This window comes from Myxine glutinosa, chromosome 8 (genome assembly GCF_964187855.1).
Source record: "Myxine glutinosa chromosome 8, kmMyxGlut1.1, whole genome shotgun sequence".
In the NCBI taxonomy this organism is placed as follows: domain Eukaryota; kingdom Metazoa; phylum Chordata; class Myxini; order Myxiniformes; family Myxinidae; genus Myxine; species Myxine glutinosa.
The window spans coordinates 59234468-59262319 of NC_136268.1; the positions used below are offsets into that span (position 1 = coordinate 59234468).

General features: G+C 45.3%; 1 protein-coding gene across 1 annotated transcript in view; it reads left to right on the plus strand.

Annotated features, from left to right (window-relative positions):
• The window catches only part of LOC137432521 (E3 ubiquitin-protein ligase MARCHF8-like), a 191772-nt gene that overhangs the window by 101363 nt on the left and 62557 nt on the right, over positions 1-27852 (plus strand). Inside the window, exons 2-3 of the mRNA XM_078783320.1 lie at positions 1168-1218; positions 16134-16213. Of these exons, the coding sequence (XP_078639446.1) occupies positions 1168-1218; positions 16134-16213 (131 nt within the window). The remainder of the gene's footprint in view (positions 1-1167; positions 1219-16133; positions 16214-27852) is intronic.

The window sequence follows — 27852 nt, forward strand, 5'->3', positions numbered from 1 at the left end:
AACAAAGAGCAAACCAAACTAAATGTCTTAGGTTTAAATAATACAGGTTCCTCCAAGATCCTCTCTAACGATGTTCTAATCATTTGCACCAGAACTGGCGAACCTGGTTCTAATTTTAAGTATTTGAAGTAGTGATAAATGTGGGGGTGTACTTACTTTTTCCACATGCGAAATTAGCATTTATGTTTATTTAAATTATACAATGGACTACAAAATGTAAATGTTTCATGATATTTGTTGTATTATATCACCTTTATCTGTCAAGATTGTTGAAATGAAGATAAAATAGCTGTATGTTGAAATATGTTGAAAAGGTCACAACTTTACATGGGGTGTACTTACTTTTTCACGTGACTGTGTATACAGTACATTTCAGGGACAGTTTATATAACAGGGTCTTATTGTTTCAAACAATGCGCTCCATGGCCTCATTGTTGTTTTGAAAATCTGTTTTACCAAGATTCCCATGCCAACCACCTTCCCCTCCATCCAAATGGGTGCCCTCTACTATTCAGGTCCTTATTGTGCAAAATACACACATGGTCGTGCCCAAGAGGGATTAATTAAAATTTATACTTATCACCTTATGCAGTTTGATCTGCAGGCCTCAGTTGGCCATAATAGTGCTTGCTTAACTGGAAATGATGGATAATTTTACGTAATCTCTCTGCAATGGTCAATGGATTATTATCTTTTTTTAAACGAATTTTACAAGGTACTGTATATTTCACTGTCTGTTGAACTTAGGCTTTCCAAAATGAGATTGTCAACTCATAATTCCATTCTTGCTTAGAAAATTCCATATCATGAGCGTTCCTCATATGAGCGTTCCTGACAGTACTTGAAGCTATTGATCGAAATTGTTCCAAAGGTTATGTATTGAGCAATATGTCAATTTTAGTGACCACTTTTATGGAGTGACAAATTTGCTCAAAAGCAAAAGAGGTGTGCGTGTGTGCATGTGCGTGTGTGCCTGTGTATGCATGTGTACGTCTTTGAATTCAAGTTATATTAAAATTCAACCAAAGCAATCCTTGCTCAGAGCTCTTGGCGATTCTTTTTTATGCATATTACATATACATAAATGAGATGCTCCATTTGCCTGCGGAATTATTTATTTTAATGATTATGGCAAAACAAATCTCACATATTTTCTCCATCCCCCAGACAGAAAAGCCACCTGGTCGCTCAGTGAGTCAGTCCAGCAATATCTCCAAGGTAAGAAAACATTGCCAATCAATTTGTATCTGACCGCCCCTCATTAATAAAGGCAGCATGAACACAGCTTGTCGCACACATCTTTGGAACTCATTTGTACAACATTAAAGGCAAATACTCAGTGAAATGCGGAAGATATCCTTGCTGCTTGCAGGTTTGCTTGCATAAGCTCGTTTCCAGCATCATTAATCTAGCGGTCAAATACAAACAAATACGTTCCGGTGTGTGTTTAGTGGAACATCATTTTTATGTGTTACTTATTAAAACTAGATGGTATTCATAGAATACTTACCCTGCGCAGTCAACATGTTGTGAGCCAACTCTTCTGTTTTTGAACATTTTTTTTCTTTGATCCAACATGGCTGCCAGACCACGTGAGCGATGACATCATAAATTTATATTCTCTAATATAATTGTTGCATAGATCACTCTCAATACATTTCAAACTGATCAGACTAAGCGTTTTCCCTGTCGAATTATGATGTCATAATTATGGCACCAATGACGTCATCGTTAACAAACACCTATTCCCCATATGGAGTTCTTTACAATGAGCCATGTTTCAATTTTTTCCATGCAGAGGGTTTGGAGATATAGAGGTGCAACATTTTTCGTTTTTTCCAAGATGGCGCCTGTACCACATGACCGATAACGTCATGATTACCATTAAAATATTCTAAGAGAGGAGGCGATCCGATGGTGAAATTCCGTGTCCATCAGACCAACAGTTGCTGAAATTTTTAAAATAATGATCTGATGAATTAGTGTTGTATTTGTCGAATTATGACGTCATGATGAAGGCACCAATGACATCATAATTAACATATTGTTACGGAATCCAACGTCGGCCTTCCCCACTTACCAAGGGGGGATTAGTCCCCTCGTTTATATGACTGACCGACGTGGTCCTGGGGGTATGACGTCACACCCGGTCAGCGCTGGGTAGGGTATTAGGCCCAACCGTCCTATGACCTAAATACCAGCACCTACCGGTACGCAAGGAAATACTCCCCCGCCCACGGTCGCAGCGTAATGGACTAGTTGCGCCGAGCGAAGCGAACTGCACCGTGAGCCGGTTACCAAGACTGACCCGATTAATCTTCGTAGGCCGAATCGCGCCACGGGCCCTCAATGGGGGAAATCACTAAAGCGACCGAATGTGAAGAAGAAGACGAAGGTAGGAAGAACAAATATAATTTATTACTATTATTTACCAGACCAAAAATAACCAAGGAAGAAGGAAGGATAATAAAATAAAGAATGGAAGGAGACACAGTGCAAATATTAGCTTAACTATACAAGCTTAATTAATACCCCAGGACAACGTGAAAGACAGACGAACGATCACACTTACACGGGGAATGCAGGCAGGAATGAATGGCTGAAGGTGGATGGCTTGGAGAGGCAAGGAAGGTCCAGCGGGGACTGGGCATGGTCGGGCCAGAAGGCACCGCCGTCAAAAAGCGAACCGCGGTCGTGCGAACTCCCGCGGTTCCAAACTGCGCGGGCGAAGTTCCTTTTTCCGCACTGCTGCGTCGCGCGCTCCTTGCGTTGCCTCGGTCCGTATCTCCTCTGCAGCGCGGCACGTATCTCATCTGCAGCGCGGCATGTATCTCATCTCCGTAGCTCATCTGAGGTGGGGGCGTCGCCCGCGGGTTATATAAGCCCCACCCTTGAACCTTCGCGAACCTCCCAGATCGTTCTCTCTCCGCCCGCTCAAGCCAAACCCCTTCGTGCTGGGTTGGTTGAGTGGGGCCGACTCACTCCTCCTTTCTATGATGAGGTGCGGAGACACGCCTTTCTTCTTCCAACCGACCGCGTGCTCAATGGAGTCCATTTGCGGCGAAAACCATCCAAACCTGGCACTTTGAAGATGGGACCTACTCTTATTTAATTCGGTGCAATGGAGAGTCGACTATTGGGAAACACAACCTTAAACTACATAGAATAAGGGAATAACTATTTAAAAGGATATATGGTGCCCTGCGTGTATGTTTATGGAATTAACTAAGAGGACGACCGTCGACCTTTCTTTACATTACGGAGGGTGACATTTCCACACAACAAAACCATAATTCTCACATTCATTACACTTTCTCAAATTCGTTACACTGCACCCTCCTTCCTTCAGGCCCGTCCTCGGGCCTATAAAACTTTACTTTTAGTGTGACACATAGGTGTAGTTCCCTCTACAATTAACCTGACCCTGAGTGCGACTATTTTAAAACACAAATAAATATGTCCCGCTACTCCATTGCACCCTATCTAACAGTTTCGCACCCACAGCTAACCGAATTGCGGAATGGTTTTCAAACTATACATTTACGGTGGGGAGCATTATTTACAGTAACGTTATTCCTTATTTACAACGCAACCCAGGACCTGTGATTTTTTTTCTTTTTTTAGGGAAACAAAAAGAAATTCCTGTTGGGGGGGAGGAGACAGCACGCATTGCATCGACGCACCAGTACCATAAGCACCAAAAGCACCAAACGCACCAAACGCACCAACCAGTGCACAGTCATTACAGTTTGTAATAAACACAAAAAAACAACTGGTGGTGGTCTTCCTCTTTTCTGCTGGGCCGATGTTCTTCCCGATGTCTTCTCTCTTCATATGGCCTATTTGAACTACAATAAAAAGCACAAAGTGTCCATTTTTTATTTAGGGCCACAGGGGCCAACTAAGGATGGTCCACCTGTTGGGCATAGGTGCCACCTTACCGAGGTCCGCAAGCAAGATTACCTGGCCACTATGGCCGGTCCCCAGCAGAGGTGCCCTGCCCCAGAACCTGGGGTCCATCAAGTGGTACTTGGCCGCAGAACAGCGGTCCATAAAGTGGTACATCAATGCAATGCATACTGGTTGCGAGAGTCCTGGCACCAAGGCGACCTCCGCACGCTCCCCTCGACGCCCAGTGGCGCACAGTCCTCGGGTGGGAGACAAGGGGGGGGGGGAAGAAGACAGGTGAGCGAGGGGTAGGGTCACAAGGGTACACCAAACAAGGTAATGCAGGACGAGGTGCGTACGGAGAGTGAAGTGAGAAATGCTCGTCCCTACCGTACGCCCCCCACATGTGATCTACACTACCCCCCCTTGCCCCTCCCCATATTTACAAAAAACCTACACATTTACAAATTCGTCACTACTGTCACGTCTCCCCCATATTTCCCCGAAACCAAATTCGTCACCACAATCCCTCTAACCAAAATTTGCCATCACCAATTCATCATCAATCCTCATAAGGAGGGAGAGATGGAACACAAAGCACAATGTCACACCCACGTCATGATGCATCTCACATTCCAACCATTTGCACAATAAAATAACAAAAAAAAACACATGGCATGGTGTAGAGTTTCGTCACCTCAGGTGAGTGGATGTAGATGGTGCGAGGAGATCTCAATCCTAACTACCTTCTAAATGACTTTAATACACTTTACACTACCCGGGGTCTTTCCCTGCCAAATCATTGGCCATCTTACTCTATGCGGTTTTAAGAACCAAATTTCCATTGACCAAACTGTGGTGCTTCTCAATTTGGGGTCTCACTCACCCGGTTCAACTCCCTGTGCCCTTGCACAATTTCCGGGCTGAGTCGTGTAGCTCTCCCAGCAGGTCTACCCACGTGCACACCTCCACCACTGCAGTTGCCTCCGAGCTTACCTGCTCCTTGACCTAACCTATCTAACTGAGGAAGGCCCTCCTTGGCGCTTACCCCACTCGGTGCCCTCTCTGGCACTGGGCTACCGTCCTCCGGATCCTCGGGCCCCATCCACAACAACTCTACCGGCTCCGGGTCCGTCCTCCGGATCCTCGGGCCCCATCCACAACAACTCTACCGGCTCCCAGAGCCCACCTGCGGCCTCACCTGGCCGACATCCTAACAGTGGCGGTGTGCTCAACCAACTATACACACTAACAGGCCACATGCCCAGCCATTTCCACGACACTAATGCACCCATCCAAGCACCATTCTTCCACACGCACCACAGATGCCAATATCCAACCACAATTTACCTGTACCCTCTACCTAATACTTAAACTACCCTCCCCGGGTATTCGTGATGGGGTCCATCCTCCTTTCCCCCATCCACACCTTCGCACCATCCACTCCACTCCACAGTTTCCAACACACTCACTCCATGACCATCCATTCCATACTCCAGATATTCCATACCATTTATTTCATACAACCATTCTCCATACAACCATGCTCACCTGTAGTTGCACACCTGTGCAATCACTCCTACTGGTGCTTCCTACACCCTCCTTCCTCCCTGGACCATTTGGTCAACACAATACACCATCACCATCACTCACTCATACACTGCTCCACACACCTGTTCAGTGCACACCTGTGCAATCACAATTATTCCTCACTCACTTTTCACAATACACCTCCGATTCTCAAACACACTGCATCATCTAAGCTACCTGGTGCCCTGCTAAAACTCGCGCTTCCCCGTCGCCCCTTATATTATTGCGCTCCCTCGTCATTATCATTCATTCTACCCTCTCTATGTCCCCACTACTTGTTCAATGTTGCTACCTAACCTTACCGTTACCTATGGTCATTTCTAGGTCCCTATACATTATCCAAACCCTCCCTCGGCGAGCTTACACTGCCAACCCCATAAAACTATTGCTCCTTTGCCCCCGGTGTGAGGGATGGCAGTGTTGCCATCCCACCACATCGGGCATCTCTCACTACCAATTTGGCTCATCCAATTGCAACCAATCAAAAATTTCCCAATCATTCCACCAATCATCAAATTTTTTCTATTTCAATTTCGGGTCCAAAACACTATCATCATCACACGTCTACTCACTTGAGCCTCTCGGTGCGCCAATTCATTTCCAAAGCTCGGCTTCGCAAAGCCGAGCGATGAATGCGGGTTGTTTGGTGCCGGCGGTTGGATCCGTCCGGCATTCGGTGCAGGGAAGGAGGTTTACTCGGGCCGAGATCCCACGCACCACCTCGGCACGGAGCCGTCCAATGGCCCGAACCCGCCCTGCCGGAACGCCGCAACAAAAAGGGGTCGCCATGATGACCCTTCCTCGGTGTCCTTGAACCGGGCCGCCCGCTCCGCTTAGTGGAGCACGGACGCGGCCGTTCAGAGCGAGGCCCGGCGTGGATCGCGTACTGCGGTTCTTTCCAAACCGCCGTGGTTACGATCCCCCCTGGTTCCCGCGGCACACAACGCCCGGCACGAACCGAGGGCCCTCTTCGGCTAAACGTCGATCTAACCACTATCCTGTTTAGCGTCGATGCTCCACTTGCATGTTCACACCCCGCAGCCTGTTCCTTGCTCACACATCCAGCTGCCTCCATGCTCTTCGTCATTGCACCTTCTCTTACACACCCAGGTACACTCATTCCGCTCACAGACTTTGTCACACACCTGACCACCGCACACCTTTGCACACACTCGTCGTTCGCACACCTCACCAACACACCTCTTTGCGCCTCCTCCTCGGTCACATCCTCTGTGACAACCACAGGTGTGCTCTCCTCCGCACACCCAATCACGTGCCTCACTACTAACTCCAGTGTGCATTCCCATACGCGCTCTACCATTCCAGGTGTGCATCCTTCCATCGCAGGTGTACATCCTCGCTCACCTGCCACAACCAACTCACGCTCCGTGTCACTCTCGCTACTTTCACCACCACACTCGGTAGCGCATTCACCCTTACTCTTGACAGCGCACTCACTCCTTGGCGCGCACTTTTTCCTCACACACCCCATAGTCGGACTTCCTCGCACACCTCCTTTATTCATACCCTGCGGACCAGTCATACACCTCACCATTGGTCCCTCACGAACACCCGGGTCTACACCACCCCCCAAGCCGACTGAATCTCCCCTCACCCCATATACATTTCCGCGTATATCGCCACTCACCTCGGCACCTCGTCTCCGCACCTCCTTCGCCACCTGCAAACTCTTTATTTGGTTAGCAAGCACACCATCACGATTTGAGCACCGACCTTGTACATATTCCATCACCTCCTCCTTTATCTCTTTCTTAGTTTCCCTCCGTCTCTTCTTAATTTCACTCACCCCCTCTTCCACATCCTCTAACTTTTGCTTCACCTCTTTTATTTCCCGGTGCGTCTCCTCAATTTCGTCCTCTAAGGTCACCTTGACCGTTTCTATGTGCGGCCTCACCTCCCGGTCCTTCGTCTCCATTGCCTCCGTCACCTCGTCCAACCTCGTTGTCAGTCCCTCACGTACCATCTGACATTCCCTCTTTGTCGCTATGAGTTCATTTTTGAGTTCTTTTTGTGTCGCTTTCAACCCTCCTAGTACCGCAGTGTTCTTTTCCACTTGCTCCACTAATTCCTTTTGTCCCACCGTCAGCTGCTCTACTCCCCGTGTCAGGTCCTCTATGCCCCCCTGTAACCTAGCCGTATTATTCCTCACCTCTTTCTCCATACGCTCCTTACCTCGCTTTACCTCCTCGTGTACCCCCGAGACCTCCTCGCTTACACCTCGTCTTATTTCCTCCCCCATCTCCTCCATTTCTTTAGTAGATGCCGCCCTCATCTGTCCCAATTCATTCCTCTGAGCATGCAATTTAGTGTCTAACCCGATTTTCACCTCCTCTATCTGCTCTCCCATTTGTTTAATTTCCCGGGCGGATTGCTCCCCTATTGCCCGCAATTTGTCTTCCATCCTGTTTTCTAGCCCCGCTAACCCATTCTTCACCCCTTTTATCCCGTTGTCTAACCCCTCAAATTTACTGTCCAACCCCTCAAATTTATTGTTCAACCCCTTAAAATTATTGTCTAACCCCTTAAATTTATTGTCTAACCCCTCAAATTTATTGTCCATACGTTCACTGGTACCCCTTGCTTCGTCCCTCATTGCCCCCATTTGGCCTCCCATCCTGTTTTCCATCCCTTTGAAATTATCGTCTGTTTTTACCATAAAGGCCATCATCTGTTTCATAAACAGGTCCAAATTCATTGGCATCTCGGGCTCAGCTGCCGCAACCACGTGCGAAGCGCCGCCATTTTGTGTCCCTACAACCACGTGCGTGAGGGCGCCATTTTGTGTCCCTACAACCACGTGTGCGAGGGCGCCATTTTGTGCGTCTGATCCCCCCACAACCACATTACCATTGCTCTCCTCCTCCATTTCCCCCATATACATTTCCCCGAGGTCCTGGGTAGATTCTACCCCCCCCCCCCCTTCTAACTCCCCAACCAGCATCCCATCGCCTTGATTGTCCATGGCACGACTCAATTTGGGATGTTAAACAAAATTTCGGCCGCTCGTAATTTTGAGCGCGTTAAGCGCGCTTCGGGTTCGAACCTCGCTCCTGACACCAATTGTTACGGAATCCAACGTCGGCCTTCCCCACTTACCAAGGGGGGATTAGTCCCCTCGTTTATATGACTGACCGACGTGGTCCTGAGGGTATGACGTCACGCCCGGTCAGCGCTGGGTAGGGTATTAGGCCCAACCGTCCTATGACATAAATATCAGCACCTACCGGTACGCAAGGAAATACTCCCCCGCCCACGGTCGCAGCGTAATTGACTAGTTGCGCCGGGCGAAGCGAACTGCACCGTGAGCCGGTTACCAAGACTGACCCGATTAATCTTCATCGGCCGAATCGCGCCACCGGCCCTCAATGGGGGAAATCACTAAAGCGACCGAATGTGAAGAAAAAGACGAAGGTAGGAAGAACAAATATAATTTATTACTATTATTTACAAGACCAAAAATAACCAAGGAAGAAGGAAGGATAATAAAATAAAGACAGAAAGAATGGAAGGAGACACAGTGCAAATATTAGCTTAACTATACAAGCTTAATTAATACCCCAGGACAACGTGAAAGACAGACGAACGATCACACTTACACGGGGAATGCAGGCAGGAATGAATGGCTGAAAGTGGATGGCTTGGAGAGGCAAGGAAGGTCCAGCGGGGACTGGGCACGGTCGGGCCGGAAGGCACCGCCGTCAAAAAGCCGAGCCGCGGTCGTGCGAACTCCCGCGGTTCCAAACTGCGCGGGCGAAGTTGCTTTTTCCGCACTGCTGCGTCGCGCGCTCCTTGCGTTGCCTCGGTCCGTATCTCCTCTGCAGCGTGGCATGTATCTCATCTGCAGCGCGGCACGTATCTCTCATCTCCGTAGCTCATCTGAGGTGGGGGCGTCGCCCGCGGGTTATATAAGCCCCACCCTTGAACCTTCGCGAACCTCCCAGATCGTTCTCTCTCCGCCCGCTCAAGCCAAACCCCTTCGTGCTGGGTTGGTTGAGCGGGGCCGACTCACTCCTCCTTTCTATGATGAGGTGCGGAGACACGCCTTTCTTCTTCCAACCGACCGCGTGCTCAATGGAGTCCATTTGCGGCGAAAACCATCCAAACCTGGCACTTTGAAGATGTGACCTACTCTTATTTAATTCGGTGCAATGGAGAGTCGACTATTGGGAAACACAACCTTAAACTACATAGAATAAGGGAATAACTATTTAAAAGGATATATGGTGCCGTGCGTGTATGTTTATGGAATGAACTAAGAGGACGACCGTCGACCTTTCTTTACATTACGGAGGGTGACATTTCCACACAACAAAACCATAATTCTCACATTCGTTACACTTTCTCAAATTCGCTACAAATGCTGAAATGCTCGAATGAACGAATGCTCAAATGCTGAAATTTTAAAAATAATGATCTGATGAATTAGTGTTGTATTTGTCGAATTATGACGTCATAATGAAGGCACCAATGACATCATAATTAACATATCTTATTCCCCGTGGGGAGTAGTTGACAATGAGCCTGGTCCCAATTTTTTCCATGGAGTGGTTTCAGAGATATAGAGGTGCGAGGTTTTTCCAAGATGCCGCCTGTACCACGTGACCTATGACATCATAATAATCATTAAAATATTCTGCAGGAGGAGGCCCTCTTATGGTGAAAATTTCATGTCAATCGGACCAACGGTTGCCGAGAAAATGAATTTTTAAAATGAAGACACACACGGCACACGTACGGCACACGTATGGCACACGGCACACGTATGGCACACGGCACACGTATGGCACACGGCACACGTACAGAGTACTGCACACGTATGGCACATGGCACACGCACTGCACACGGCACACGTACATACCTGAATGCTTAGCCCCGCTTTTCGCTTCGCGAGCGCAGGGTAATAAGCAGAAGTAGTTCCTCATCTAATCTCACACTTGTAAAGGGAGCATGATTTACAAACCAATACATCTCTTTTAAGCATACACACATCATTGTGCTTTATTGAGCTGTGTTACGTGCGATGTACCTTTGAGCCCTGAGGGGAGCCACGGCAGAAAAATATGTTATTCTGTGTCAGCAATCAATAGTGAAACCACACCAATGATTATAAACGACCAAATATTGTATTGAAAATCACACAAGAATAACGGTACAACCAATGGCAATCAAAAGTACACTCAATATATCTTATGATGGTACCATCAGCTAAAGTAAGATAACTCACTGCGCTCCAAGCGAGTGAAAAAGAACACTCCTCAATGTCTCTATCACTCAAAGGTGATCCCCTCCAGCGAGTGTCAGAGCGAGATCGAATCGAGACCCAAACCCCGTTGATGATGACGAGGCGTAAGTGTAGGCAAAGCGTAGAACGTCACGTGGTCCAAAACCAAAGGCGCCCTCCAGATGTGCACGTTCACAGTTCAGTCAGAGAACCGCAACATAATCTTCAAACGCAGCGATTGCGCACACACATCCCCGACAGATGACAGGATGGTGAGAAAAGCTGAGGCGTAGCAAAACCTTTTTCAGTGAACGAAGTGCGAGGGTCAAAATGGCCGACGGCTCTTACTTGAGACGAAGCGACCCGGCGAGGATTCTTCAGAATCTCAACGCCTAAACCGGACTACGCAGGTTTCTCAATCCTCCAGCGATAACACCTATCGCAGGAAATTCCTTTCAAGGAAACTCAAAGTTCACTCTCGACTTTTGTTCGATAACGCTCGCTATGGAGCTGGAAGCCACGCGTCTTGTCCAACTTTACTCGCCACGCCTTCTTCTTCTTTTCCTTCTTTTTCGTCTTCCGGTTCCCGATCCGGTTTCCTGTCTCTTTTAAACATTAACACTTTTAACCTTTGCAAACGATTCATGAACAATAAACCTTTTGAAGACAATAATAGTACATAATATCAGAAATATGTCAAGTGGATGAAAACCACAACAGAAGTGACGAATCCGTAACACTTCCCCCCCCCCCCCCCCCCCTCAAGAAAGAAAGTTTGAACACAGCGAAAACTTTCTTTGCAGGCAAACTCTTTAAACAAACAAAAGTAAACTCACATCCCAAATCATCAATTCCCGTGAGCAACAATACTCAATATTCCCCAAAAATAAAGCAACAAAACTTGAACAACCCACAGAGATTTCCAAAGTTAATTCACTCTGGACAAAGCATCAGCAACGACATTGTCCCTGCCCTTTACATGTTCAATTTCCCAGTTGGACTCCTGCAAAGCCAAACTCCATCTCATCACCCTCTTTTTTTTTACTTTTAGTTTCTTTTGAATGAAGGTTAAGGGGTTGTGATCAAAAATCCAAATTCAAGCAAATCTACAGCACTTTTTCCGGGAGGCCGAGCTGAGAGCCAGGTTCCATGGTGGTTGGGTGGTGAGGCCTGGAAGTATTCACTACATGGACGCCTTTAGGAACGTGGAGTTCACGGTTAATCCGTGTCGGAAAGTTCACTACAGGGACGCCTTTAGGAACGTGGTGTTCATGGTTAATCCGTGTAGGAATCTTGGCTCGGCTGCTCCGCAGCATTCAGTACTTCAACTCTTCCGAACTTTCATAATAATCACGGTTGGACTGCTTGTCACTGTAGTCACATGAATAGCGGTCTCCTTCTCGGCCACTACCCTGATTAATCATTCCTTCGGGAGCTGCCGTAACTCTGGGAGCCTCCATAGTAATATCGACTGCGGCCACCACCAAAACCACTACTTCCACATTGTCCTCCTCTGTAGCCCCCTCGACACCTATGAAATGCGTTCTCTGCTGTTATGGTCCGACCCTCCAACTCCTTGCTATTCAGATGCTTTTCTGCATCTCTGGCGTCCTTTGTGTTTTCAAACGTGACAAAGCCAAACCCTCTTGACTTTTGTGTCTCCCTGTCTTTTATCAGCAGCACTTCCAAAAGCGGGCCATATTTGCCGAAGACAGAGGCCAGAACATCTTTCCTTGTTTTGAAGTTCAGTCCACCTACAAAGAGCTTGCCAACATTGCCTCCATCCCTGACTTGTGTAGTGTTACTTTCCATACTAGGCTTTTTAACAAACATCGGGTTACCAGAAACTTTACCACCGGCCAAATCATTCCCGATAACAAAAGATACTCCCTCTACAGGAAGAGTGGCTTGTAAACCTACGGTGAACGGTCCTGATACCAAATCAGACTCTAAATGGATGACATTAAGTGGAGCTTTAACACAGCCACCAACCCCCTGTAAACGAACACTAACACCAGTTGCCGTCTTCTCTGACAATGGCAAAATGCCTTCAAGCATCAAAGATTGATGTGCTCCTGTGTCCCTCAATACCCTAACCGGTTTCTGGTTAGTCGATTCTCCATCCAGTGACACAAACCCCTCTGAAATAAATGGTTGGTAACCCTTTTGAGGGCGATTTCTTACATTTGCCATTGCATTCGGAGTTGTACTCGTCTGACTCCGCTCCTGATTTTGCCTTTCCATAGCATAACATCGGGACATCAAGTGTCCAGGTTTCTTGCAAAAAGCGCAAGTAGGCCCGGAGGAGAAACTCGTGGTTTGCCTCGAGCCCCCCGGAGGATAAGTCCGTCTTGGAACTGCAGACCTCTGATCCCTAAGAGTCGCGGTATCAGATCTGTCCTCATAGTCATCTCTCGGCCGCCCCCATGAATCTTCGTTCTCCGCACCGGATGTATCATAACTCTCCGGGCGAACTCTAGGTGGGAAGTTAGGTTTATGGAACCTCATCCTGTGTGTCAAGGCATAGTCATCTGCCGCAGTTGCTGCCTCATACAACTCTGGTACCTTCTGTTCCTCCAGATGTACTTTAATGTCCTCGTGGACACACTGTTTGAATTCCTCCACCAGGATCAATTGTCGCAATAGTTTGAAGTCTTTCCCAACCCCTTTTGAATCACACCACCGATCAAACATGGTTTCTTTCATTCTGGCAAACTCCACATGGGTCTCACTCTCCCTCTTCCTGGCATTCTGGAATTTTTGCCGGTAAGCTTCAGGGACCAATTCATAGGCTTTGAGAATGGTTTTCTTCACTATCTCATAATCTGCACATTGGTCAATCGGTAAAGCCGAATAAATATCTTGAGCTTTACCCACCAGAACACTTTGCACTAACATGGTCCAGGACTCCTCCGGCCATGTTAGCATTCGAGCCACTTTCTCAAAGTGCAAAAAAAAACTTGGCTACCTCCTTTTCATTGAAGAGTGGAACCAGCCTCACATGTCTACCAACATCCCAGGTGTTCTGACTCGTTGTCGAACCAGCCGGCATGGATGGTACCTCTCCCCGTTCTTTCATTAAATCCAGCTCCTTGAATTTAATTTCCCTCTGAAGCTCCAGGTCACGTTCCTTTAACTCCCTTTCGGCTCTTCTCTCCTCTGCTCTTTCCTGTTCTCTTCTTTCTTCGAGGTCCCTTTCCTGTGCTGCTCTTCTTTCCTCGAGTTCTCGTTCCTGTGCTGCTCTTCTTTCCTCGAGTTCCATTTCAACTCTCCTTTCCTCTGCTTTTTTCTCTTCTCTTCTTTCTTCGAGTTCCCTTTCAACTCTCCTTTCCTCTGATTTTTTTCTCTTCTAACCTTTCCTGGCTCTGCAGTTGCATCTCCAGTTTCCGGAGCTCCACATTTTCTTGTTCCTCAGGTAACCAATCCAAGGCTACCTCTTTCAATGTTCCTAGTCCCACCAGAGATTTTATCACCAATGTCTGCATCTCTGCTTTCTTCATATTAGCTTGGACCTCCAAGCTAAAATGTTTGGCCAATATCAAGAGATCCAATTTTTTTAACGCTTGGAACTGTGCCTCACTAGGGGACGCCGCAAATTTTCCTGTGTCAAACACCATGGTGACTATCAGTTAACACCTGTTAACCTTCACACAAAATTTTCCAATTTTTTGAAAAATTTGGGAATGTTGGAAAAAAAATTCCAAATTTGGGAATTCTGGGAATGTTAGGGAATTCTTTCCCAGACGAAATTTAGGGAATTTAATCCACAGTACGAGATTTAAGGAATTTAATCAGCAAAGCCGAGCCCCCAAATTCTCCACAGTACGAGCCCCCAATTTCAATCTCGGTCAATCCCGAATGGATGTTATTAGGGAATTTAATCCCAGACGAAGACCCAATTTCGAGCCCACGAGTCAATTGGACGAGCCCCCAATTTCTGTTACGTGCTCCTCCCCGACCCCCTGGTCGCGATGTACCTCCGAGCCCCGAGAGGAGCCACGGCAGAAAAATATGTTATTCTGTGTCAGCAATAACAGTGAAACCACACCAATGATTAGCAACGAACAAATATTGTATTGAAAAATCACACAAGAATAACGATACAACCAATGGCAATCAAAAGTACACTCAATATATCTTATGATGGTACCATCAGCTAAAGTAAGATAACTCACTGCACTCCAAGTGAGTGAAAAAGCACACTCCTCAATGTCTCTATAACTCAAAGGTGATCCCCTCCAGCGAGTGTCAGAGCGAGATCGAATCGAGACCCAAACCCCGTTGATGATGACGAGGCGTAAGCGTAGGCAAAGCGTAGAACGTCATTTGGTCCAAAACCAAAGGCGCCCTCCAGATGTGCACGTTCACAGTTCAGTCAGAGAACCGCAACGTAATCTTCAAACACAGCGATTGCGCACACACATCCCCGACAGACGACAGGATGGTGAGAAAAGCTGATGCGTAGCAAAACCTTTTTCGGTGAACGAAGCACGAGGGTCAAAATGGCCGACGGCTCTTACTTGAGACGAAGCGACCCGGCGAGGATTCTTCAGAATCTCAATGCCTAAACCTGACTACGCAGGTTTCTCAATCCTCCAGCGATAACACCTATCGCAGGAAATTCCTTTCAAGGAAACTCAAAGTTCACTCTCGACTTTCGTTCGATAACGCTCGCTACGGAGCTGGAAGCCACGCATCTTGTCCAACTTTACTCGCCACGCCTTCTTCTTCTTCTCCTTCTTTTTCGTCTTCCGGTTCCCGATCCGGCTTCCTGTCTCTTTTAAACATTAACGCTTTTAACCTTTGCAAACGATTCATGAACAATAAACCTTTTGAAGACAATAATAGTATATAATATCAGAAATATGTCAAGTGGATGAAAACCACAACAACGGAAGTGACGAATCCGTAACAGCTGCATGTTTTAAAACTTGCAATGCTTTACCAAAATTGCTCAAAACCTCAAAACTTTCAAAATCACGAGTAAAAACAATTGTCATTTGTAGATTTTGTGGCACTACCAGAAACATTTTAAACTAGAAGTGCACTTGGTAGAGCACAACCCTCCGCCAGGCTGAACCGTTTACGTTTTGTATCCCACTGATAGGCCAGATCTGGATTCGGACCTGAACCAAAATCTAATGAGTTTGTTCTTGTCACATAACTAACTCATCCAATAAGTTTTGTCATAAGTCGTCCAGAACTTTTTGTTGTGACTAAATGTCATAAATGTGAAGAACCAATCAAAGTAAATTCTTATCATTGTGTATTTGTATAGACTGTCACATGTAACTTTGTATTTATGTATATGTGGCGAAACATATATGAAGGTCCCAATTGTCATATTGATTTGCAATTGATTGATATGATTTTGTTTGTGTTCCAAACGTTCTACAACTTATTGATGTTACAGGCCAGCAGCCCCACATCTGTGACAGTTGCCCAGAGTGCGTCACGCACATCTGTTTGTCCTTCTGCACAAGACATATGCAGGTATGCCCAGCTGTTCATGACACACCCATGGTTCTGAATTTTGGCAGTTTCACTGTACGGGGTTTTCTGGTGGACCACGTGCGTCCTGCATAAACTTAGGGGGCAAAGCATGGAGGGGCAGAGTGTGCAAGACCAGAAATGAGGCGGAAGAAGACAGAGACCAGCGACATGTCAGCGATGACAAAGTGTTGAGTTTAGTTAGCCCTGAATTAGGCCACAGACTCAACTTCATCACGAGAGATTCCAATGATCTTGAAACCCTTGGTTTCCTCGGCTTTAAATTATGTAGTTACTTATGTAATTGCCTCAGTTATTTCCACCTTCTTGGGATTATGCAGAGAAACATTTTTGGCCCAAGTCTTTCATAAACCCGCTGGACAGGCCTCGTGACGTTTGACTGAAGGTGGCAGACATTTGGAATTTGTTCAGTGTGCCTGTGATAACTAACTTGTTTTTCGAGAAAGAAATCATAGAAAACAATATCTGTACAAAGTAACAATATATGGGATTTATATCATTCTTGACATCAATGTGAGGCAAGTGCTCAGATGGGAGCACTAAACTGGTCATTGTCGATTTTTTTTCACAGCTGCATTTCACATATTTCTCATGTTGTCAGGAGGGTGACCGACCATGCAAACTTGGCTTTGCAACATTAAATACTGAAGCTAAGCATTTATCTTGCTGTCATCATGAATGGAGCAATAATTTGCAATCTCACGTTTTTAAAGCATGCACAGATACATTTCATTGTCAATCCCAACGGTGCATATTTGTTGAGCAATGAAATGAAGTCTGAAAATGATTTTATATGTAAATCAATTTTCTGTTTTTAAATTAACTAGGACGTGCCCGTACGTGGGTGCCCGTTCCTTGCCAAAAAAAAAAAAAAAAATGTCTTCGCCCATGCATGCATGGGCGTGCCCGTAAGTGCGTGATGTGACCGTACAATGAATGTATCGTCCCGACGCCGCAGCTCGCATGGCGCTGCAGTTAATCGGGCCTGTATCGGCAGAGTTATTATAAACGTGTACTACAATCGATCGTACCTTACAGCGTCTGCTCGCCACGTTCAGCATCAGTACGTCGTCACTATGACTATCCGTAAGTCCGGAAGTGACGTCCTCATTTGACTGTCCGGAAGGTCGCATATGGCAGTTACGATGAATCGCAAATTAGTTTTAATTAGTTTTAAAACATAGTTTAACGCCAACATAGCGCCAACATAGTTTGCCAACGTGAAATAAATGAATACGCTCTCAAATGTGCCGTCCGAGGCAGAGTCTGTTCGCCACGTTCGGCACACGTGATAGCTCGCTGCTCTCTGATTGGTTGAATCGTTTTTTGGACATAGCTCGGTAACTACTTCTCCGATTAATATGAAACCTTGAAAAGGCACATCCTCAGGTCCCCAGCAATATATCTGGCAAGTTTCAAGTATATCGGACCCGTGGTTGTCGAGAAACAGCGGTCACAGACACACATACACACACACACATACACACACACATACACACACACATACACACACACATACACACACACATACACACAGAGATTACTGGAATTATAGATAGATATAATCATTGGTGTGTGTGTGTGTGTGTGTGTGTGTGTGTGTGTGTGTGTGTGTGTGTGTGTGTGTGTGTGTGTGTGCGCTTGCATGATGTATGAAAAAGTAATCAATAAAGCCTTGATATATACAGTGCAATCAGAAAGTATTCAGACCCCTTCACTTTTTTCACATTTTGTTATGTTGCAGCCTTATGCTGAAATCGTTTAAATTCATTTTTTCCCTCATCAATCTACACTCAATACCCCATAATGACAAAGAGAAAACAGGATTTTAGAAAGTTTTGCAAATTTATTAAAAAGAAAAAACTGAAATATCACATTTACATAAGTATTCATACCCTTTGCTATGACACTTGAACTTTATCTCAGGTGCCTCCCATTTCTCTTGATCATCTTTGAGATGTTTCTACACCTTGATTGGAGTCCACCTGTGGTAAATTCAATTGATTGGACATGATTTGGAAAGGCACACACCTGTCTATATAAGGTCTCACAGCTGACAATGCATATCAGAGCAAAAACCAAGCCATGAGGTCGAAGGAATTCCCTGCAGAGCGCAGAGACAGGATTGTGTCGAGGCACAGATCTGGCGAAGCCTACAAAAAAATTTCTGCTGCATTGAAGGTTCCCAAGAGCACAGTGGCCTCCATAATTCTTAAATTGAAGAAGTTTGGAACATCCAGGACTCTCTTCCTAGAGCTGGCCACCCGGCCAAACTGAGCAATCGGGGGAGAAGGGCCTTGGTAATAGAGGTGACCAGGAACCCGATGGTCACTCTGGCGGAGCTCCAGAGATCCTGTGTGGAGATGGGAGAAACTTCCAGAAGGACAACCATCACTGCAACACTCCACCGATCTGGCCTTTATGGCAGAGTGGCCAGACGGAAGCCTCTCCTCAGCGAAAGACACATGAAAGCCCGCTTGGAGTTTGCAAAAAAGCACCTGAAGGACTCTCAGACTGTGAGAAACAAGATTCTGTGGTCTGATGAAACCAAGATTGAACTGTTTGGTTTCCGTCTGGCCACTTTTGACCACGCAAGAAATGCTGTAAGTTGGATTCAAATGTGTAGAACTACCCCCAATTAAGCTAAAACCGGGCAAAATGGATATCTCCAAATGCGACAATTGGGTATGAGATGGCATCAGCCATGTGACATAACATGGCTACCTTTTCGTTGTTCTTTCTTGTATTTGTGAAATTGGTTAAACAGCATGGTCTTGACTTTAATCGAGTTGCATCACAATCGTATAATGGGACTTTTTGGTAAGTGCGGGTGGCTCACTATCCATACATTTGAAGTAGCCTTCGGCGATAACTGAGATAACAGTAACTGAGAATGAGATCTCAGGATGTGAATGTGAAAGATGTTTTTTTTATGTCTCTGCATGTCAAAGGAAGCCTTCCAGATTTTTTTTTTAATCCAAAAAAGAAATCCAAAAAAGCTGTACCAGCTGTACATCAAATGTTGTGTTTGTGTCCTTCCCCCTCTCTCCCCATATTGTCTACCGCTCCCGATGTTTTATGTGTCGGTTTGTCTTTCTGTGTGATTAATGTTCGCTCTTTCACGAGCCTCGATCTTGTATACAAAAAAAAAAAAAAAAAAAAAAAAAGCCTGTGTCTCTCGCCTACAAATCTCTACACCTGCAAAAACTACTGATGCCTTTATACAAAGCTCCAATTTTTCTTTGAAAAAAAATAATAAAAAAAGAAGTCTGGTGGCTGTGGATCACCAATGTAATGAAAGATGGTGTGAGGTTTCAAGGGCATGAGGCTTTCTTTGGTACATCACATACATCAGGAAAGCTTCAATCTTTGCAAACAAGGAAAGATGAAAGAACTATTTTCCACCTCAACATCTACATATTCCAGGGCAAAGTGTAAATGGGGATTGAGAGAAGCAGAATTTTGGAAAAGGAAAGTAAGGGAGGGAAGTGGGATCGAGGGAGGGTAAGAATGGAAAGAATATTCGGAGGAGATGGTCGGAAGCGAGGGAGAAGAAGAGATGGGAATCAAAATCATTGTGTGTACGTAATATGTATATGGCATGCAAGATTGCCATCATTCACTGTTCTGGAAGCCATTTTGTTAACCAGCTGTACATCTCGCAAATTTGTTGGAAAATTTCTCTCTTCTTTGGCAAAAATCATCACAATGGAGAAATGTGTTCAATCTGTCATTTATTTTGGTCTCTGTGTGACAGTAAAATCTCACTATGTTGAAGTCTACCTTGTTCGTGTTGAGTGACGTCACAATTGTGATGGATGGGAGGGACATTGTTGTTGGGGAAGGGTGGATGGAAGATAAATATTCTCAGCTATCTGGATGAACCAGACTCGGTGGCGTAATGGTTCGAGCATCCGCTCCGAGCCTAGTGGGATGTTGGTGGTTCAAATCCCGGCCGATTGACGTTCAGTTCAATCCTGCTTCCTCGATTGAAGATCGGCAGTTAAAAAGCAACGCTGGAAGGCAATGGCAAACCACCCAGTGCAACCCTTGCCAAGAAACAGCTTCGGCACCACCGACACTCTGTGAAGAGTGTGCTACGTCATCATCATCATCAGGATCAATGAAGTAATTTAACTGAATGAGTGAAGCAACTCCTGTAGTGAAGAAGATCCAGAGATGTCATTAGATTTCTCATTAGAAGCATTGCCATCACATACCAGCGGGACATGCAGGTATCTTTGGTGGTGCTGTTCAGGTTCAAGCTGGAATAAGCAGACAATGGTCACATTTTAAATATGCGCCTCAGGGAGTTAAAATGGCTCTGTACATGTGAAGACAATATGTGGGATTTTAACCTGGGAGCCCAGCATCCAAAGCGCTCATGTGCTCAGATTGGAACTTTAAACAGGATCACTTACAAAGCACATCTCACACTGCTGAGAGAGAATGCCTAGATTTGGGTATACTGCGCTTATGTACCCATCACCTTGCTGCAGGTTTAATAAAAAAACAGCATGATGTCCTTTACAAACATATTCCAAGTGCATCTGTGAATCTCAATGAGGATGTAAAATGGGGTTAAGCAAGCGAAACATGGATCTTTTATAACACGTTGTTGTTGCTGCTGTCATGGTGGTCTGCATGGCTGTTGTTGTTGTTGTTGTTGTTGTTGTTGTTGTTGTTGTTGTTGTTTGTGTGCTATTTCCATGTGTATTTATATAGTTTTCTATTTCTTCGACAAGTATTACTATGTATAATTTCGTGTGCAACTTCCGTGTCATAAAGGGTTTGTGCTGTCATAGAATACCCTGAGCTGATAACCTATAGGTCCCCTGCCTTTTGGGTGGTATAAGGTGTACATCTGTGTAATATGAAAGATAAATCTTGAACGGTTTTTTAAAATATCGCACACACAATGAAAATTACCGAGATGGTTGCCATGGCAACATAATTCAGCCAATCACACCCCTGATCTAATGAGGTTGAGATAAAGTATCGAGTTCTGCAATATGAAAGCTAAATGTTCAACGGTTTTTGATATATTATTTACACAAAATTCTTGGACAGATTTATCAGTCGGTTGGACAGAGCTCATTTCAATGTCCCTTGTCTCCCACCTTGTTGGAGGGGCACGGGACAATAAATGTACCATTGGAACTGCTGCAATAAATTCCCATTCCTGCTGCTTCTTCTTCTTCAATCTGGAAAGACTGGCTTTTAAAGCAGGCACTGTTGTAATTAAAAGGACACTAATTTTTGTTCCAAGTAAATCGGTCATCAGTTTTCCAATGGTACCATTTTTATTAATTTACGACAGCAGGAACCATTTGGAATGAAGAGTGATGGACACACACATGGACGGATGTATGGACGCTGAAACTTTTCATTGTTAATGACAATGATTTGAAAAGAGATCACTGCATCGTGATCACCACCATCCTTCGACAAGTATCGGGGATGCCTCTGCGTGGTGGTTGTACCCTACAATGCAAGACGGTGGCCAAATCTTCCCCATTCTTCCCTGCTGCCCGGATTCGTCAGGGCAGCACAGTCATGGTCAGAGTCCCCATCGACTGGCCTTTTCCCTCTTGTCTCTCTCTCTCTCTCTCTCTCTGTCTCTCTTTATTTCTTTCTCTCTCAGCCTGGTTGCCTGGTGCCTGGTGTTGGCTTGGCGGTTAGGGTGCCGGCTTGGGATCCGAGGATCCTGGGTTTGAATCCCGGTCAATCGCTGAATTAGCGCCAGGGGGGGTTGACTCAGCCTGTCATCCTTCCGAGGTCGGCAAATTGAGTACCAGTTCACTGGTAATTCCCTGTGTGTCGTAGGAGGCGACTCACAAGGTTGGCGGCAGGAAGGGCATCCGGCCACAAAAAAACCGCTTCAAAAAGGGGACCAAGGTGCCGGAAAAAGGCCAACCCCTGCTCTGTGGGGACAAAAAGGTCTCTAAAGGTGGTCCTTTCTCAATTATGAAGAATCACTTTAAAAATCCAGTATCCAGATTCGGATCTTCACCAAAATCGAATTATTTCGTCCTTGTCAAATGCCCAACCTCTCCACCAAATGTATCCGCAACTTTTTGAGATATCCTGCTCAAAGACAGACAAACAAACAGACAGACCATTGACATTGATATTGACAAGACATGACCTGTGTCCACCTTTCATTGGTGGAGGTAACAAGAAAATTTGATGCAGGAGGAGGCCATTTGGCCCGCCATGTCTGCGAAAATATTTATATTTATGATTAAATAAATATATTTATTTCGTGAAAAAAAAGCCAATACCTTCAGCAAAAGCCACAATGTATTGTTTTAACACTCGGTTGGAGCCATGACCTTGTAAAATCCTAATTAAGTTGAAGAAATTACACAAAAGATTCCTCCATAGTGGCGTTAGTGGAATGACTCCAAATTACAGTAATTATTTACCCTAAGAATTTAGAACTATCGGTTTCAAATTACAGCAATTTACAATGGTTGTTTCATTGCTGAAAGAATGAATGTCTGTGTTGGGAGAGAAGATGGAATATAATTTACCTGGTTTGGGTTTGAGTCCACTTCCGTTTTGGAGGAACATGATGATTGGAAGGTTCACTGGACTCTGACCACATCGTCTTTTTGGAAATACTGTTATTTAATATTTGTGGTAACAGTGAGTGATTCCATGATTAGGATTGTGAAGAATTTATATTTGGTGTGGGAAAAGATGAGAATTCTACTTGATACAGGAAAAGCTGAACATGAAATGTTACTTCGGGAAAAAAAGACATCTGGAGGCGTTTAGTCGTTAGAAAAATGCAATGCAGTTTCAGGATTTTATATTGTTAAGTCAAGTACGTTAATTAAGTGCAGAGGGCATAGAGATGATGTCTGCTGGTTTGTGACATCCATATCTGGGTATAATTACATTTCAGCAAGAAAGCTTTGGGGAAACCACATTTGAAGGTTGGCCTCCAAAGCCAGTGCCAACTTGGCATCCTCCGTCATACAAAGTCCTTCCTTGAGACACCTGAACTCCTATCCACCGACAAGGCTTTCATCCACAGCTTGATGGAGTACTGCTCCTCCCTTCTGGGCTGGCTCCCCTCCCCTACCCAGCATCTTGCTCAGCTTGATGCCATGGAAACCAAGGCCTTCAAGTTTATTGGAATCTTCTGCGATGAAACTGAGTCGATGGTCCTATCAATTCGCCATCGGTGGTCTCTCTCTCTCTCTCTCTCTCTCTCTCTCTCTCTCTCTCCCTCGCTCTCGCTCTCGCTCTCTCTCTCTCGCTCTCTCTCTCTCGCTCTCTCTCTCTCTCTCTCTCTCTCTCTCGCGCCCCCTGCTGGCCGTTCGTGTGTTGGGCGTGGCGTCATGGCGGCTGTGAGCAACTGCTCTGTGGTGTAGCGAGTTCTTTGTGAGTTTTCCTCCTCTCCTGCCCTCCCCTGCCCCCCCCCTCCCTCTCCTTTCCATCCTGTGTACTTTGGCATTTTGTTTTTCATCCTTCCTATACCTTTGTCTTCAAGAGAGAGAGGTTTGAGAGCGGACCCATTTTGGGTGCGGCCTACCGGCTTCGACGACGCTTTGTAAGCCTTTTTGTGCTTATACTGCACGTTTATTATTTATTCTAGTTTGATTTATTTCGTTTTGGTACCTACTTGTCCGGTTCGGACAAGTGGGGGGGGGTGTTAATTCGCTGGGATGGCGAATGCACGCTCTCGGTTTGAGGCGTTCGACAACTTAACAAGGAAGCATGCATTTGTGTGTGTTCCACCCGAAGGAACTTCCACTGAGGACATTGTTTTGTCGGTGGGGAAAATAATCGGTTGTGAAAATGTACGAGCAGCGTCGAGAATGAATCGAAAAGTTGTTGTATTTGTGTCCGATGAAAAATTCGTTCACGATGTTGTAAGTGCGGGTTTAACCACAGAGACAGGTCTCTTTGTCTTGGCGTCGCCTATGGACACTCCGTCGATGAGGGTCGTCATATCTAACGTACCCCCATTTATAACCTGCAACCAGCTGATGTCCGTTTTGTCCCGATACGGAACAGCTGTGTCAAAAATCACAATGATTCCGCTCCGGTCTCAGGATGAACGTGTTAAACACGTGATGAGCTTCAGACGGCAGGTGTATATGGTGCTTCCGGATCGAGGCGATGACACGGGGTTAAACATCACGTTCAAGGTAAAGGTGAACAACCATGAGTATCAGATGTATGCGTCATCGGCCTCATTAACATGTTTTCAGTGCGGAGCTTTTGGCCATGTGAAAAGGTTTTGTCCGAAGGTATCGTGTGTAAGGTGTGGTGAAGCAGGTCATAGTGACGCTGATTGTAAAAGAGATAACACCCCGGTCTCTAACGTACGAAACAACGTAAACCGAAATACCCGAACGGTTCCTACCGACGCTCCCTCGCACTCGAGGAGTAGGGATAATACTCCTGTTCGTCTTAGTGTAAACGACAACACCGCTGATTCGGTAAATAATGAAATAACCCCAGATAACCCACCTGTGGTGGCAGATGCTACGTGCAGTGAGGAGATGGAAGAAAATCCCATTGTGGTGACAAAGAAACGAAGAGCACCTGGTGCTTGTAACTCCAACATTACTTTGAAAAAGGTAGTGTTGGATAAAGACAGTGTGGGTGCAGACGCCCTGGAACGTCTTTCTCAGGTGTCCACAAGCTGTGTTGACACCAGGGAGAAGGAACATGAATTAATTAATTCTGAAACATTATCGGGCAGCACCGAAAACCTGGGAGAAAAAGTAGATGGTGAGACTAAAGATGATGGTGAGCCCATTAGTGAGCCGCCACCTTTACTACCTGCTGAGACCGAGCGGATTGGGAATGTCTCAGCCACAAGCTCCTCTCTACCCCTGCAAGATCTAAATCATGACACTGGTTCGTCAACTGAGCCAGTGAACATCTCCCTGCAGGAGGGTGAAGCCGAGATTTCAGCTCCTGCTGAATGTCCCGGGTACCAGAGTGAGGATGACTCTACCATAGAACATTCCAGCAAATCTTCGGACTTGGCTGGAATCAAAATGGGGACTGGGCAGACTGATATATGTGACCCGGGTGGAGCTGTTTCTGATTTGTCAGATTCAGAGGATGAAGTTGAGATGACTGAGTTGTCTCAATCTTCATCTGATCAGTCATCCATAGCCCCTCAACTCGTTATTTCTTTTCTGAATGACACCTACCGACACCGAAATGTGATTGTAAAAGATCATTTTCCTGATTTAATTTCATTCATCCAGACTGCAAAGGACATAATTAGGAGGCCGGATGAATTTCATTTAACAAGGTCGCTGTTTCATCGGCTTAGAAAGGCTGTTACAAAAGCAGGGAGCGAGATTTCCCAGCAACCGCTCACGCCTTTTGATAATCCATGAAAAAAATCACCTTTGGAACCTTAAATATGAATGGCGGAGGTGCAAGCCAAAACCGCCAGGTTCAGGTGAAAAGTTTATTTGAGCGCAAGAAAATTGATGTGCTCTTACTCCAGGAAACCCATATAATTCAAAATGGGGAGTACGACTGGTGTCGCCTCTTTAAAGGACAATGCTTTTTTAGTAACATGTCTTCTTCTTCTGCTGGTGTAGCCTTTTTACTCAGACCAGGCCTGGTACCTGAGTCATGCCTCTTCCAGGAGGTGATTAAAGGCCGGTTTATTTCATTGGAACTGGTCATTAATAATTTTCGGTTTACACTATTCAACGTTTATGCACCAAGTGAGAGTGTGGAACGAAGAGCTTTCTTTTCATCTTTAATTCGACACATGCAGTCGATAGATCTCAATAATTGTATTTGCATGGGGGGTGACTTTAATTGCACCTTTAAACCCAGTATAGACCGAAATACAGCAGAACCTCATCCCGAAGGTAGTACTGATTTGTTAAATTATTTTTCGGCAGTGGGTGTGCTAGATGCATGGAGACTGCATTACCCCAACAAATCTGAGTATACTTGGGGACGATGTGCCAATGGGAGAATGACCTTCGCTAGACTTGACCGTTGGTACATAAACTCACAGTTCAGGAATGCGGTTATCTCTCCAAATCATTTTCCATCTTTGTTTTCTGATCATCATTTAGTTACCATGGGCCTCTTTTTCCCTCAACCCTTACGCAAAAGTGCATACTGGAAATTCAATACCAGTCTTCTCGAAGATGCTTTGTTTAAAGACGCCTTCCGTGCTTTTTGGGTCATCCAACTTTCAAGAAAGCCCTCTTTCTCTTCTTTAGCATTATGGTGGGATAATACAAAAGCTCAGATTAGAGTGTTTTGTCAGCAGTTTGTTTCAAATGGAACTGACATAAAAAATATAACAATGGCGTGTTTAGAAGCTGATATTATACGGTTAGAGTGTAAACTGGCTAAAGATAATATCAGAAGAGACCACAGGTTATTGGTTGAAAAGAAGGCTCAACTGAGAGAGCTGATTCAGGAGAAAGCAGCAGGCCTGTTAATTAGATTAAGAATAAACAATTTAAAGGTATCAGACACCCCGAGTAAATCTTTTTTCCAAATGGATTTTGTCAATAAGTCACCCAAAACCCTTTTCTCTGTACAAGACTTTAGGGGAAACATGGTTGCCAACCCTGGAGATGTAAGGTTGTGCATTAGAGAGTTTTTTTCAAAAGTCTATGCAAAACAAAATGTTTGTGAGCAAACCATGGAATTTTTAACTTCTCACCTTTCATCCCTAACTGAGCCTCAGTGCCTGGGCCTGGATTCAACAATTACTTTGCCTGAGCTAACGCAGGCCCTAAGTGAAATGGACTCGGGGAAAGCTCCTGGGATTGACGGCCTACCGGCAGAATTTTTCTTGGCTTTTTGGGACCTTTTGGGCCCTGAATTATTGAATGTCCTGGAATCATCCTTGGTGCTTGGAGAACTCCCACTAAGCTTCAGAAGAGCAGTGGTGTCGCTGATTCCAAAGACTGGGGATCTACGACAGATAAAGAATTGGCGGCCGGTCTCGTTATTATGTACGGACTATAAAATATTGTCAAAAGTGTTGGCCAGTCGGTTGAAGACGGTAATCGGTGATCTAGTCCACCATGATCAGAGTTACTGCATCCCAAACAGATCTATTTATGATAATATTTTTTTGATTAGAGACTTAATGGAATGTGATTGCTTGGAAAAAGATTTTGGGATAATATTCCTGGATTTGGAAAGGGCTTTTGACAGTGTGGATCATGTTTTTTTGTATCGGGTGCTAGAAGCATGTGGCTTTGGTGTCAATTTTAGGGCCTACGTGACTTTGTTGTACAACAATATATTTAGTTTATTTAAAATAAATAACGAACTCAGCTCTCCGGTACAGGTTCAAAGAGGGGTGAGACAAGGATGCCCGGTTTCTGGGTTATTATTTTCCTTGGTAATGGAATCACTCCTAATTTTATTTAGGAAAAATATTTCAGGAGTGACTGTATCCCCTGGGAGTCCTTCAGTAGTTGTATCGGCTTATGCAGATGATGTCTGTGTGGTTGTTAAGAAGGAGAGTGATATCCCAGCACTTGTTGAATGTTTAAATCTTTTTGGCCTCGCTTCTTCTTTGAAGTGTAACTGGGACAAGAGTAAGGCCTTATGGATTCCCTGTCTCAAGAACATTCCACCTGGAAGAGTGC